Here is a 15,132-nt window from a genome sequence, read left to right on the forward strand (position 1 = left end):
TTAATTTAAATTTTGTTAATTAAATAAACCAAATTAAATTTCGGCGACTAACCACACTATGCAGAGTTAACCAGGGGTTCCCCTGCAGGGTTGCAAGGGCAGCGCCCCAACGTAAAAATTTAATGAACAATTCATTTGAAATCGACGTCGATTTTCACATCAACACTTAATACTTTAAAGCATAACTCTTGCACAGTCACAACCCTAATTGCACTTGAAGAAAATCTCCTCCCATGATTATTATTTTTCCACCAAATGGAGCATTGATATTCATAATATCTTGTAGTGATCAATCTAATGCTTCCATACAATATCTATTTATCATGGGCGTTTCATCCCAAATGATTGCATTGGTTATTCTAATGAGTTTTGCAAGGTCACAATTCTTTGTTATTTTGCAAATCGAGAGTGTGTAGTTCTACCACCAGGTAATAATGTAGCAGTTATGCCTGAGGAAGTTGTTGCTAAGATAATTTGACTATTACGTCTCAAATTTGCCATTATAGTTCAAAAAAGGAAAGTTTTACTTGCCCCTCAAGGACCATAAAAAAATTGACTTTGTTTTTGGTGGATGGAGTTCATAATTATATTGTAAGCACTCATCTGGTCATTATTTAACTTCTTAACAGATTGAATGTCTTCATTTGGAATTTGGACCGACAACTCTTCCTGAATAATTGTTGGCACTCCCCCGACTTCATTTGTTTCCATTGTCAACATTAGAAGATCATAGTTTTTGATTAGTTTTCCATGTAGCAACAAAAGATCCCTCAATAACATATTTTCAAATTTATCTCCCACAACAATATTTATCATTTGATAATCCTCCACCATGTAGGGATAAAACTCATTAAATATGCCTCTAACATTAGTTGGTTCACAAAAAATTAATATAGTCACAAACAACCTTCGTAAAACATATGACATACGCATATTTGATGCTTCAAGCATACATTCACGAATATTATTGTCACTCTCTAATAACTCCCAATCCTCAGCTTCTTTTTTGAACGTGAAAAAAAATGCACCATTATGTGTAAGAAGGCATTCCTAGCTTGTTGGACATCTTAAATGAGACAACAAAACACATAAATAAAATTTCTCACCTTCTGAAGAAGATATTGTATAGATTCGATCAATAACTTTTCGTTTTGTCCGACTTTGCTACCATTTTTTGACCCCTTTTAGCCAACAATAATGCTCTGGAATCTCTCTGTACAAATAATTCCTAGCATTTGGATCCATTTGGTTTAGTGCAAAGAATTCAGTGAGCATGGTTACTGCATTTTGGTTATCATTTAGTACATTTGTGATTCTTTGATGCTTATAGAACCACACTTGATGATGATTTGGCAAGTGGATTTATAGTCTCTCAACAAAGGGATATAACTTGTAAAGTGTGAATTTAAATATTTTTCACAATGCCTATGGAGCACAAATCCATCTTGCATCAACATATTATTGAATCTCATCCATACCTGTACCTCTGTGAACTTCTATTGCAACTCGATCAGGACCTTTGTAAACATATTTGTACAAATATTTAATACTTTTGATGTTGCTGCAAATCTCAACATTGATGTGACAATCGTACTTCAACAACAACCATGGATTATAATTGTAACGGTAAATTCATGACCATCGAGTTATGGATAAACTTAACGTCAATAAAACCAGAGTCACCACCGCACTTTTATTGTTTCTAAGGGAAAAGGGAAAAGTACGAACAAAACTAAAAGATAAGAAGTTTCCAAATCAAAACTAATAAAATGTCAGAGATTGCAGGTAAGGGGGTTGGTTACACATAGGGAAGTTGTTAGCACCCAAAGTGTCCTAGGTACTCCTAGGGAGCCCTTTTTTGTGTGTACATGTGTTTTGGTATGAAAAGACGTTTGGAATAAATAGAGTGTAGGGATGAGAAAAGAATTCATTAATTATATTTTTGTATTTGACAAGACCTTCGGACTTGTGCCTACGTACCAACATAAAAATGAGGGATCAAAACCTCGAAGTTCGTGGTATCAATTTCAAAGTGAGTGAGTTGCTTTTAACAAAATTTTAAGTTTAAAAGAGGCACCAAAGGCCTAAAAGAGTTTGAATGGGTATTAGTTCTTTTTGTCCTTTGAAATTTTAAGTCAAGTATGGTTAAGTTCATTTACAAGTTTGTGTTAAGAAAGAGAAGTTAAAAATGCAATGGCATAAGGCCAAAGTTTCTAATTTGCAATAAGGTATAAGTTTTAAAATCACAAGCAAAGAAGATTTTAAAAGGATGAAGAGGTTTGAAATTAAAGAAGTGGAAAGAGATGAAGAGACTAATCTTAAGCAAAAATTTGAAAGTTAAAAGTTGAAAAGATCTGACCAATGGGATGCAATCCAATAGACAAGAATGTCATATAGAAACCCAATTTTCCCTTTGGACTTTAGGATCAAGCAATAACAATACACATATAGCAAGATAAATAGCAAGATATCAAATAAAGATAGCCACATCCAAGCAAGTAACTCCATAGTCTTCTTTATAATCTTCCCATGTATCAGATGACATACTCCTTGAATGGCTCAAAATAAGGCATTAAACACAGATTCAAAGTAATATTTTCATCAAGACCATGTAGCAGATGAACTCAAGTGGATCTCAATACTTGCATCCGATGAATGCTCAATTCATAATGACTTGGTTTCAGAAAAGTTGGCATTGGCCAAGTCCTTTTACATATGGAATGTTGCCTAATTCTAAGTCCAAGTCTTAGATCAAATCCAATAGTCCACACAAATCCTTTTTTATAGTTTTTGTTGTTATTATGTACATTAAAGTCAAAAGACCACAAATACAAACAAAATACACAAACAAGTATATACAATCACAATCTATGGATCAAATGAGCAAAGTGAAAATGACATTAAGATAAATAAGTTAAATGGTAAGAATAATGGCAAATGATAAATGACTTGAATTTAAAGTGCATAAAGCAAATGACTTGAAATTAAAAGTTAGTCAAATGTTAGTTGATTAGAAGTTAGTATTATTTTTGCTTTTTAGTTGTTTAAGTCATTCTTTGGAGAACACTCAACCCTCTATTCACAAGCATGGATCCGTGAACCAAGACATCTTCCAACGGAAGGAAAAAAGGCCAAGTTTCCACACAATACCATGAAAGGGAGGAGACTTACAATCTCACTTACTAGAATGCTATGCTTTTAGGTCAAAATTTAGCGCTATGTTAAGCAATCGTAATTGGACTTATGTAGAAGTGACAACTATCTGAGGACGGGCAATAGAAATTTTAGTGTTAATGCATGTTAGAGATATGGTATAATGAACCATACTCCTAAAATATACCACACTTAAAAGAAAATAGCAAAAGAGTTGACCTAATCTCATCCATACTTGTATTGATTTATCGACCAATTAGCCTTAGGATATAAAGATATCATATATCAATGGAATGAATGTGATAGAAGGGGATTAAAGATGAAGAGGGAGGGGAAATGAGACAAACACAAATTGGACAAGGGAAGGATTTTATCAAATTAAAATCATTCATTCATTTTGGGAGATGGAATGTACATTCCATCAATCCCCTAAATTCAATGATTTTAATCCAACAAAGTCAAATCAACCTTGACCAAGGCCTAACAACAATAGTCAAACTCAACAAGTCAATAAAAATAGCTCAACACAACTTATTCATAATTAAACAATTAAAAATCAATTAAAAAATGCATTAAATTAAATTATGGTTGATCAAAAACCTAAAACCTCTTCAAGACACCAAATAAATGGCCAAGAGATTTATCATAGGTCAAACAAGGTCAAAGGACCCTGGAGAAAAAAATTCATAATTTTTGGAGACTTAAAAGTATTTTTAAACAATTAAAAATATGCATAAAAACAATTAAATCATGAAAAATATTAATATTGATCCAAAAAATAATTTTAATTCAGAAAATGAAAGAGAAAAATATTTGAATTTTTTTGGTGAAAGTCCCATGTTTTTTGGATCAGTATTAAAATTAATATAAATTAATGAAAATAGGGCAATTAAAATGAAAATCATAAATTACAAAAAACGTGGACCACTTGATCTCCCTCATTAATTGAGGTGGCAAATCAAGTGGATCTAAGCGTGCGTTCCACCATACACCAAGTCAAATGCCCCACACGTGTGGTAATCACTTTAGACGCCCCAGATTAAAACAAATTAAAAGGATCATGTGGTTCAAAAGCGTGCCAACACACCGTCGAAGCCAGAGCTCCGATCTTCTTCTTCGGTGGACCTCACTGGACTGGTCCACCCTCAACCATCACCAAAATGAAAAAGGAGGATATGAATTTAAAGAAAAAATGCTCAGGATCTCGAATCTGGCCTCAATTTTGTCTAACTCATAGTATATAGAAAGATACAGGGAGTTCAAATTTGAGGATCATAATCTGAGTTGCTTCGATTTAACCTCTAAGCAACTCAATCTTGTTGCCTATATTGGTAGTACTTCAGACAACCAAAAATCAACAAGAATAATAGAGAATTGAGTCAGAATCGAAGAGATGAAAAATTCTGAAAATCACCTTTAATGTAGCTTCATATTGGCACGATCTTGCTTTCAATTATGCTTGGCCTTGCTTCAGATGCTTGATGGAGTGGAAATGGATCAAAGAGAAGGAAGGACTCTTGGAGTTTTAATCTCAAAAATAGTGTGAGATTCAAACTCGATTTTTAAAGAAAATCTTCAAGCTTATCCTTTAAATGTGACGGTTTATGGTTGATGATTCAAAGCTTGCGCACCAGGGTCCTTAATTCTGAGCAAGAGGACTTCTATTTATAGCCAAGGAGATTGATAATTGCACACTTCCATTTTTGGCCTAAGTTGGAAATATCACTTTCATGCTTGCATGGGCGTGTGATAGGCCCATCAAATGATGCACTTAGGTCCAAAATTATGTGTAAGCAATGTTGAAATCATGTGGAAAGGCCATTCAAGTCTTCCAAATGGTCCTTCAACTTTAAGCCATGCGCAAGTCATTCATACTTTTTCAGAATGATATGAATTTAGAATTTTTAGAAAGGTTAGATCAAGAGGAACCACTTTCATGTTGAACACTTTTTAATTTGAAGCTTGGATCATGATGAATTTTGAGGTGGAAGTTTGGAAAATTAAACATATCAAAAACATTTCTAAGTCCCAAGTCAAATGTTCACTTCTTCCACCTTGAATAACATTTCCTATGGACTTCAAACGAGAAAAACTCCTTCAAAAAAGTTGTATCTCTTTAAAAACTATTCAATTTGGTCACCAATTTGACCTCATTTGGATTTGGCATGAAGGAGTTATGCATTTTAGAAGTTGAGGAAAATCACTTGTTCAATGGTATTGGTCCAAAATGACCCATAATGTTTCCTCTTGGAACATGAATTTGCAAGTTTAATTGGCACTTCCTCTAAACATCAAAGTTGAAGTAGACATATTTAAATTGATCATGGAATTTGAATAGCTTTCATCTCATAAAAATTGAGCAAGTTATGGCCTTGGGAATTTGACTTCCAAATTAGGGTTTAGACAAAATGACATATAATCTTTCACCATAAAAAATGACTTTCCGAGCAAATTTATCTATAGAACTCAATATTAAATTTGTTTTTAATGTCATTTAGAGTAACATTGCTCTTGTAATCATTTTCATATGACAAAAATTGTAGGAGATAGGGTCTAGGGAATCCCAGTTTTGACTAGTTGAATTCTCCTGGTCAACCACCATGAACCAACTTGCTAGCTTGACATTATCTTGACTTTTGGGACTCATGGAGGATCATATATGAATAAGATGATGATATGTGAAGTATCCCTTGAAATATTTGATCAGTTAGTGAAGAAATTTGTTTAAGAAGTCACATAAGATACCCAGATGAATTGGGGTTTCCAAGGCAAACCAACTCCAAACTCTTGATGATTTCTTGATCAAAATAACATGTTAAGATCATGAGGATTCATATATGATACTTAGAGCCATAATAAACCACTTCTTGATTGAGCTCCTTGCATTGAAGGTCTTAAACCCTAGATATGAGCTTGATAGAGCATAGGTGGGCATACACACTACCTACAAAAGCAACAAACTATACATTGACATATTTTTGGTATTTTGGTTAGTGAATAAATAAATAAAAGTATGATACAATCAAATCATGCTTTGTGATCTCTCCCAATGCAAACCTAGTTAATGAGGGGTAAGGAGGATGCCAAGGTGTGATCCCAATGCTAATGCATATGATGAGAATAACATGAGAGATCTTAGGGTCAAAATTGGGGTCTTACAATAAGGAACCACCCATATATTATTAACATACTTATTTCTATTTAAAAAAATGGGATCACTAAACCTTCTCCTATACTCAGGATATGAGTCATTTCCCTGATGTGTCTCTTTACAAAAGTTTTTTGGATATCTCTTTTTATAATGACCATTCTTCATACATTAATAGCTTTGATTAAATACTTCACATGGCTCGTGGATCATTTGTTTTAACAAAACTTCATACAATTCTGGTTCAGATTCATGTCATGGTATTTCTGCTTTCACCACACTATTATACTCTTCAGGTTCCCGTGACTTGTCATCAGTATCCAAGATGAGTAGCATATGCACATGTGGTAGTCCAAGTTTCTGAAATTAGGTTACATATATATAACTTTTAACCCTCCCTAAGACTCCTTTGTTAATGACATCATCCTTCAATTGCTCAAATTTTGATCAAAAAATTATTGTTAGCAAATCAGGTCGATCTTGTGGGGTTTGATGGAGGCCTAGTTCGGAAGTTATCTCAATCCAAGAAGGATTACATGTCATTGTAAGGAATATGTTTGGTTTACCATTGTTAAGAACAATAGCCATATCATCTAAGTATCTCTATGTCATATCTCGCTTACTACCAATAAATGACGATGGCAGTATTGTTCTTGGTCTGGCATTATCTATAGAAATATATGAAAAGTATAAAAATTAAATGTGTCGATAGTGATAAACATAAATTAGATGCTCTTCATGTATAAATATAACATGTTATATTAAATACATGCATTATTCTCCCTATTGTGCAATACATCTTGTAACCCCTGATATACCTCAGACCGAATATTATTTTGATTTCTTCGGATCCATCTCAACCTTCCTGTTTCAATCTTGACATAATTGTATACAACATACTGTTGTAAAAGTCGATCGAATTTTAACAATACAGATTGATCATTACGACGAATCTACATTGAATAAAATAATCAACCTTGAATTATTTTTTCACACATTTAGAAGTATATTCCTTAGAAAAATAGTCCAACATGTACCTGAAACACATAACTGTAGTACTCTCGGCATGTAACACTTTTTCCAACATTAGTTTTTGTTTCTATGTCCCAACTGTATGTTCTGAATGGTAACAATATAGGATACTGTAAAGGATCATATGAAGGAGAATAGCGATCCAAAATGGAGCGGAAATTAAAATTTTCTCCTTTAGTGATCCTTATGAATGGGCATGATCAATCATAGAATCGTTACCTCTTGTGGCAACTGAAACCCTTGATGTAGATCGAAGGAGTGATCACGAACGTTGAATGGTGATAACGCCTCTACTCAGTCCATACGAACGGATTCCTTCAGTCTTAGTGTTAGCTGCTATGAATGAAGGCTTTGAGTGAGTGAGAGAGAGAGACAGAGAAATGAAATTTTCATCTACTCAAATGCTTATGCACAAGGGTTCTATTTATAGAACCACTCGTGTGGGCTGTAAGCTAAAAAGCTCACTTAAGTTTATGTGGCCCATATCTTATGATATACCAAAATCACTTAAGCGCGTGGTACCTTACCATACTTCGTATTCTACTTAAGTGCACCGTACCTTACGATGTCCTACAATTCACTTAAGTTCACTGTACCTTACGGTGTTCCTTATTTACTTTATCTCTTATCAATCCGTCCTTTTGTGTGTGACCTTGGAGGTTTTCGCGACATTGACAATTATATTAAATAACGTATTTAACATAATAAACAGTGAGCGGTATTTAACAACACATCACTGCTACCCAAGACACAAAAATGTCATGTGATCTGACAAATCCTTTTATGATAATACGGATGTGTACAATTACCCTTTTGCCCTTATGTCTATATTGAACACAAGGCATAAACCGTGTCATCCTTGTCCAGTTCAATATTGAGCCCCTAGACATTTATCCTGTTATGCAGGATGGGCAAATTCCATCTAGGTCACTCATGTCCCTCAGCATGCTTCGTGGAGTACCCATCAATTGTCTTTATAGTCATTCAGTTATGGACAATGTTTGATCAGCAATAAGACACTCAACTCTACATCTAGGGTCCATAGTGGTTTTAGGTCGAAGGGTGGTATACACCACAATCACCATGAGAATAACTTATGACACTTTGCATAACATTCTATATAGTATTCTCATAGCGGGTTAATCCAGTATAATACCTATGTTTAAGACTTGATAACTCCTTATCCATGATCCATGAGATGTGATCATCAATCTATAAACATAATAGTCTTAATGCTTTAATATTATCCCACTTCACAATAAATCTTGGCTACGGATACTTTAAGAATGATGTCCTTATGTTTAATGGGATCTCATGATTAAGTCACACTTGATACATTAAACAGACTATCTATTCTAGGGACTTTATTAAAAAAACATAATAAAGAAAAAGTCTTTTATTATTAATAAATAATTCGATACAAGTACCAAAAGTATTGGCCTCTAGGGCTTACACCAACATCATAATACCCCATTATTTCTTGAACCTTTGTTAGCTTTCCATCACAGTTGATGACATTTATATCTCTTCCACATTCTAATGTATCTTCATCACCACCGCCTATAACAATTGCTGCGACTTTAGAAGCTGAAGGGAAACTATATTGTGGTTGATTCGAAGAATGTTATTTAATGAGTAACCTACATTCTTCAATATTTAGCTCCAGTGCAAGCTGTCTAAACATAATGACAAATAAGTTGCATTGGTGGGTTTTTTTTTTGCAATTTATACACTACTGCTTCGTTAAGTATTAGGTTTTCCCTCACCCTATTTGAAGCTCATGATCAGTACCATAAATGTATAACTGCAAGTAACGTGGCCTTGAACCTTGACTTGGATGAAAACCTTATATTTTGTGATAAATTGCGCCTTGAGCACGAAATGTGTAAATACCACGACTAGTTGCAACCAAACTTCCGTCGACATGAACACCCGGTGAAGTAAACTACATTACATGGTTGTAACTTCTAATATCTTGTCTAAAATATCTGCCTTCAGTAGAAGTGTCTAAAAATATCTGTAACAGCTCGTCATGAGCAGACACTTGTGAAATTGTCACCTTTGCAACACATATCTTGTGATTCTCTATGAAACAATTTTGCATTTCATCATCTACACTCACTCGAAGTGGGCAATAGGGATTTGATTGTCATAACAATATTTCGAAAATTTCTAGCAATGTTATGTCTTGCTTGAAAAATATACTGTGATTCTGTATTTTATTATATACAAAACATTCATTAAAAAAAATATACATATTATATACATGGTGACTAACATGAAATAATACTTAAATAAAAATATACAATATATGTTATGGATAAAAAATACATAATCACACCTTGATAAAAAATTGTTTGTGTTTCGTGAGTTTCAACAGGTGAATTTATATTTTTCGAATGTGATTCTATAAAAGAAAGTATTGACTTCAATATAAAGTTATAGTTGAAAAATAACAACAATGTATAAATCTAAATATGTGTTACTATCAATTTGAGTATAGACAAAATTATACTTACCACAATCATTTTCATCAATATTTCTTATAAATGGTTTTGCTTCGTTGTTATCAGTTTGTTGGAAAATAGGGTATGTAAAATTTTGATCTGTAAATTAGTCTTGAATTAACATATCAGCCAATTATTTTTTCATAATTAATTGATATTTTTTAAACATAAAGTATTAAAGTATAATCTATACAATAATTCAAAATTTCTAATCCGCGGATGGAACGCAACTGGAATATGTGGTACTCGGTCCAACTTCACTGTCATGTGCTCTTTGATAAAACCGAGAAGCAAGATTGACATTTGTCAAGTCTTAAAATGACATCATGGTTCTCATATCAGAAAGATCAGATGTTTGAACTTGTTTTCCTTTGTCTTTATTTTGTTTGTAATTCGAACGTCTTCTAGCCAATTCTTGTTGTCTTTGATCAACACTCATTTGTTGTCTTTGATGTCTTGCATTTTGTGTTCGTCTTTCTCTTTGACGTTCTCTTGAATTTTGAATACGGATATTTTCCATTATATTATTTTATCTGTAAAATTAAATGTAGTATTTAAAAAAATCCAAACTTTGAAAATATATGTGTCTTTATGCTTCATTTTATATTATATTTTCCATTATATTATTATATTATATTTTTTAATCTTCAATATCGATGAATGAGATGATCATTAGGTTGCTAGAAATCACAATGCCTTGAATTTACATATAAACAAATAAGATAACAATACTCTACTAAATATAGCAAAAAGATTGAATATGCGACCATAATATGATAAAATAAATGTACATAGAATGAAAAACCAAGCAAAAAAAAATTAAAAATATAAATTGTCACCTATTTTCCGCTGCTGTCAGAAACATGATATTCTCTTATATATATATTATTTTCTCAAGAGGCCTCTGGTTCAGTCTTCTCTAATTTTCATGGATATATCTCACCTTCCTCCTTTATTGAAGCATCAATTATTAATAACTTCCTTCAATTATAACTGCTAAATTTAAAAAGTTTCATAAATTATTTATAATTTAAGTTTAAAAGAACTCATAACTGTTCTTAGAGAAGTTATTATGTGACTACAAAAATATGCTAATATTAAATAAAAAAAAAGAGCAAAAAAGCAAGTAAAATAAACTACACTAAAAAAGAGTTTTGATTTTGTATATTGTTATAGATATATTATTATAGATTATAGATATTGTTATAAATACAGATAATAAAAATTAACAAATAATTAAAAAAACTGTTATAATAAAGTTGTTGTTCTATTTTCTTCATTATTAGTTTTTCTTTAAGTTTTGTGATTATAAAAATTACAACATGAAAAAGTTTCACTTAAAAATTAAAACAAACCTGAATTTTAACATCAACCATCTCTATGTCTCTTGTTTCCCTTTATCTTACTCTCATTTTTCTCCATTTAGTATTTACTTGTATTTAGTAGAATATCCATTTTTGACTTGCCATAGCATATCATGTTTGCATGAAACAAAAGTTGAAGAAGAAAAAGGAGGACTAATAATATTTAAGACACATAAAAAAGAGAGGAGAAATAAGTGGGAGATAACCACAATATTGATGATATCGTATGATCTGATAACTCTCCCCTCTCTTCCATTTCCTTATTCCGTTTTATTATGCAGTTATTTGATGTGTAACTATTAGAAGCAAGAAGTAACTACACCCTATTATATAATTGAAAAACTAAGTAACCACTTTTAAGGACGGAATTGGAAGTATAAATAGGTTACATCAAATAATAGTTTTGCCTTTATATAAGTTACATCAAATAATAGCTTCATAATTGTTTTAAGTGCTCTATAAATTTAATTTAGTAAAATCAATTCTAATGACATATTTATTTTTAGAGTAATAATGAAATACGAATAGATCAGTCAAGACTTAAATATAATTCGAGAGTCATTGTCTCCTTTTCAATTCTTATTCATTTTATTGTTGCTTTTCATGGTAATTTTTTCATTTTCATCCGTTAGTTTACAAAATTGAAAGCACGTATAAGACAGATTGAAAATTGCATCCAAGACTATACGTAACAGTGCCAGAGGCAAAATCATTTCTTCTTCTATCTTTTAATTTTCCTCTTTATGTTCTTGATGCAAGCACCATTGGTCCAACTCCCTCTCATTTATCATTCTTCTGTTGTGTCTTAACCTTGTAATTGTATTTAAATAAAAGGGAAGAAGTGAAGTACAATATAATTTATAAATTAGAAATGTTTGTTCAATCATTATAAAAAAAATTAATTTTAAAGAAGAATGACAATATTATTTCAAGTAAAATGTATTTATTGAATCAAATACGCTGGTGTGAATTACACATCACGATGATAACTCAGTCTCCATGCACCCACCACGAACATTTACAGTCGCACAATGTCGTTACAACGGTTTAACATGTCTTCATGATCTTTTTTAAACATTTCTTCATCTAGTAATTATCTACTTGTCACTCTTATTGTTGTTGGATATCTCTCTCTCCTTCTTGGTCACAAAATTTATTCATTATGGTATAATATTTGTATGCATCACTATTATGGAATTGTCAAGTCTGAAGAAAATAAAATTATATGGAAGTTATATAATACGTCTCTATTATGAAACTATAATATTTAAAGAAAAGAAAATTGACATTGAAGTTATAGTCTCTAACTATTAATGATTAATGATGTATTAATGATGTAACTAACTTTCACTTGTTATAATTATAAAAAAAAATTTAAACAAAAAAGAAAATAGACTACATCCAAAAAAAATTCCTTTTATATATTATCGATAACAATATATAAATATATAAAAGGAAAATTTGATTATGATGTAGTCTATTTTTGTATCAATTTTATCCTTAAATAACTTATATAATAACTTTTAATAACTTCTATTGAAATCATTATTATTAACTTCTTATATAATTTTCTACTACGAACTTCTAATTAAAATTAATACATATTAAATAAAACAATATCGTATATATTTTCACGTATATTTCTTAAAAAAGCGGACAGACGGATCGTGAGGACGTTATTTATAGATAAATTTAAAATTATAACTATTTTAAAATAAAAATATTAAAATACTATAAGATGACATTAAATATATTTTTATTAAGTAACTGTATGGATACGCAATTAAATGACTTGACTATTCACCTAAAATAAATTGGCCTCGTAAAATGCCGAGCTTTGACCACTATAACCTTATGTTTGGTGCAAGTTTAGTATTTGTGGATGAAATGGCCACGTCAAGTGTTAGAATATTCTAGACCCAATCTGAAACAAAATTCCTTACTTACCTTCCCATTCAACTTTCTGGATTCTTCTATTGACTCCTTATAAATTAACAACCTCTTCTCGTCCATTATCCATCAATCTCATCTATTCTCTGAAATCAAATTTCAAATTCATCATCATGCAAATCTTTGTCAAAACCCTCACCGGAAAAACCATAACCCTAGAGGTTGAATCCTCCGATACCATCGACAACGTCAAAGCCAAAATCCAAGACAAAGAGGGAATTCCACCAGACCAGCAGCGTCTCATCTTCGCCGGAAAACAATTAGAAGACGGCCGAACCCTAGCCGACTACAACATACAGAAAGAATCCACTCTCCACCTCGTTCTCCGTCTCCGCGGTGGCATGCAAATCTTCGTCAAAACCCTAACCGGCAAAACCATCACACTCGAGGTTGAATCCTCCGACACAATCGACAACGTGAAGGCGAAGATCCAGGACAAGGAAGGAATTCCTCCGGATCAGCAGCGATTGATCTTTGCCGGAAAGCAACTGGAGGACGGGAGAACTCTTGCGGATTATAATATCCAGAAAGAGTCTACTCTCCATCTGGTTCTTCGTCTGCGCGGTGGAATGCAGATTTTTGTGAAGACTTTAACGGGGAAGACGATTACTTTGGAGGTGGAGAGTTCGGATACAATTGATAATGTGAAAGCGAAGATTCAGGATAAGGAAGGGATTCCACCGGATCAACAGCGTCTTATCTTTGCTGGGAAGCAGCTTGAGGATGGACGCACTTTAGCTGATTATAATATTCAGAAGGAATCTACCCTTCACCTTGTTCTCAGACTCCGTGGTGGCGCTCATGTATAGATCCATAACTTTCTCTGTTTTCATTCTCTTAATATGTAATGCTGTTGATGATTAAAAGTTGAATAATTTAAGTTTCAAGTTTATGCAAATTTGGTTATTATGCATTGTAGATTGTTGTTATGAGTTGATTTATTAAATAATTGTCAAGTCATCAAGTTTATTAAAGTTTATGGTTTTATGCAAATTTTATGGGTTGGAGAAATAGATGAACTTTGGTACAAAACATAATCCTTACGAATAGCTCGTCTGTTTTTTGAATGCACTTTTCTGCTAAGGCTTCATTGGTAATTCTTAGATAATTTGTGATTCCTTCACCCATACATAATGTTTGGATGAGATGATATAATTTATTTTGCTTATGTTTAAGAGTAATGTTTTCTACTGGTGTGGGAGTACTTTCATACTGTCCATTACCTAGCTAGGACGTTAAGAAGTTGTTTTTGGGCGAGTTAGAGAAAAATGGAGGTGCAGTTTGAAAAGATTGTTGCTTAATACACGAGCACATCAGCAGTCAATACATGATGATTATGATTTATGGTTTGCTATTAATTTGAAAATTTGTAATTTGGAAAAGCAAGAAATGACATGATATTCTGACACGCTTAGAGATTGATATGCATGGAGTTATTGACATGGTAGTTTTGGAAATGGTTTTTATGAAAGTTGAATGATAGTTTTTGTTTTTGTTAATAACATACTGGTACTGTACTACTCAATGTGCATTCAGTCTTCCAATCAGATAATCAATGTGCATTTAATTTGGAACAATACAGTGTTGGATTACCAGTGTGCGTGGGTAGCAAGCAACATTTGGGATTATGGGATCAAAGTTTGTGTTGAAGTTAGACCACCAGGAAATACAGATATTTTATAGATCAGATAGTGCATGTAATTGTGTTTCTGTTTCAATAATTCACGATGGATTTTGTTCTAATAATGCTACTGTATGTGTGTTTCAGTTTTTGAGTTTTTTGCACAGTTGGTTTTTCATCCATAATTATGCATGAATTTGATGATAATTTGAGAATGTGATACTCTTATTCAAGTGTAATTTGCTGCCGCTATTAGGATACAATTGAGAACATTATTAAAATAATGAGTGTTGAAATAGTCAAATTTATTTGCAAAGATTAAAAAATAAGGTACAGGAAGATTGACAGTTAGATTTA

General features: G+C 32.3%; 1 protein-coding gene across 1 annotated transcript; it reads left to right on the top strand.

The window, feature by feature from the left end:
* The first annotated feature begins 13,087 nt into the window (after window positions 1-13,087).
* LOC127092653 (polyubiquitin 11) lies at window positions 13,088-14,128 on the top strand. Its single transcript, XM_051031541.1, has one exon. The coding sequence runs from the start codon at window positions 13,268-13,270 to the stop codon at window positions 13,961-13,963; it is 696 nt and encodes a 231-aa protein (XP_050887498.1). The 5' UTR covers window positions 13,088-13,267; the 3' UTR covers window positions 13,964-14,128.
* Window positions 14,129-15,132: the final 1,004 nt, after the last annotated feature.

Source organism: Lathyrus oleraceus, chromosome 6, assembly GCF_024323335.1.
Source record: "Lathyrus oleraceus cultivar Zhongwan6 chromosome 6, CAAS_Psat_ZW6_1.0, whole genome shotgun sequence".
Taxonomy (NCBI): Eukaryota; Viridiplantae; Streptophyta; class Magnoliopsida; order Fabales; family Fabaceae; genus Lathyrus; species Lathyrus oleraceus.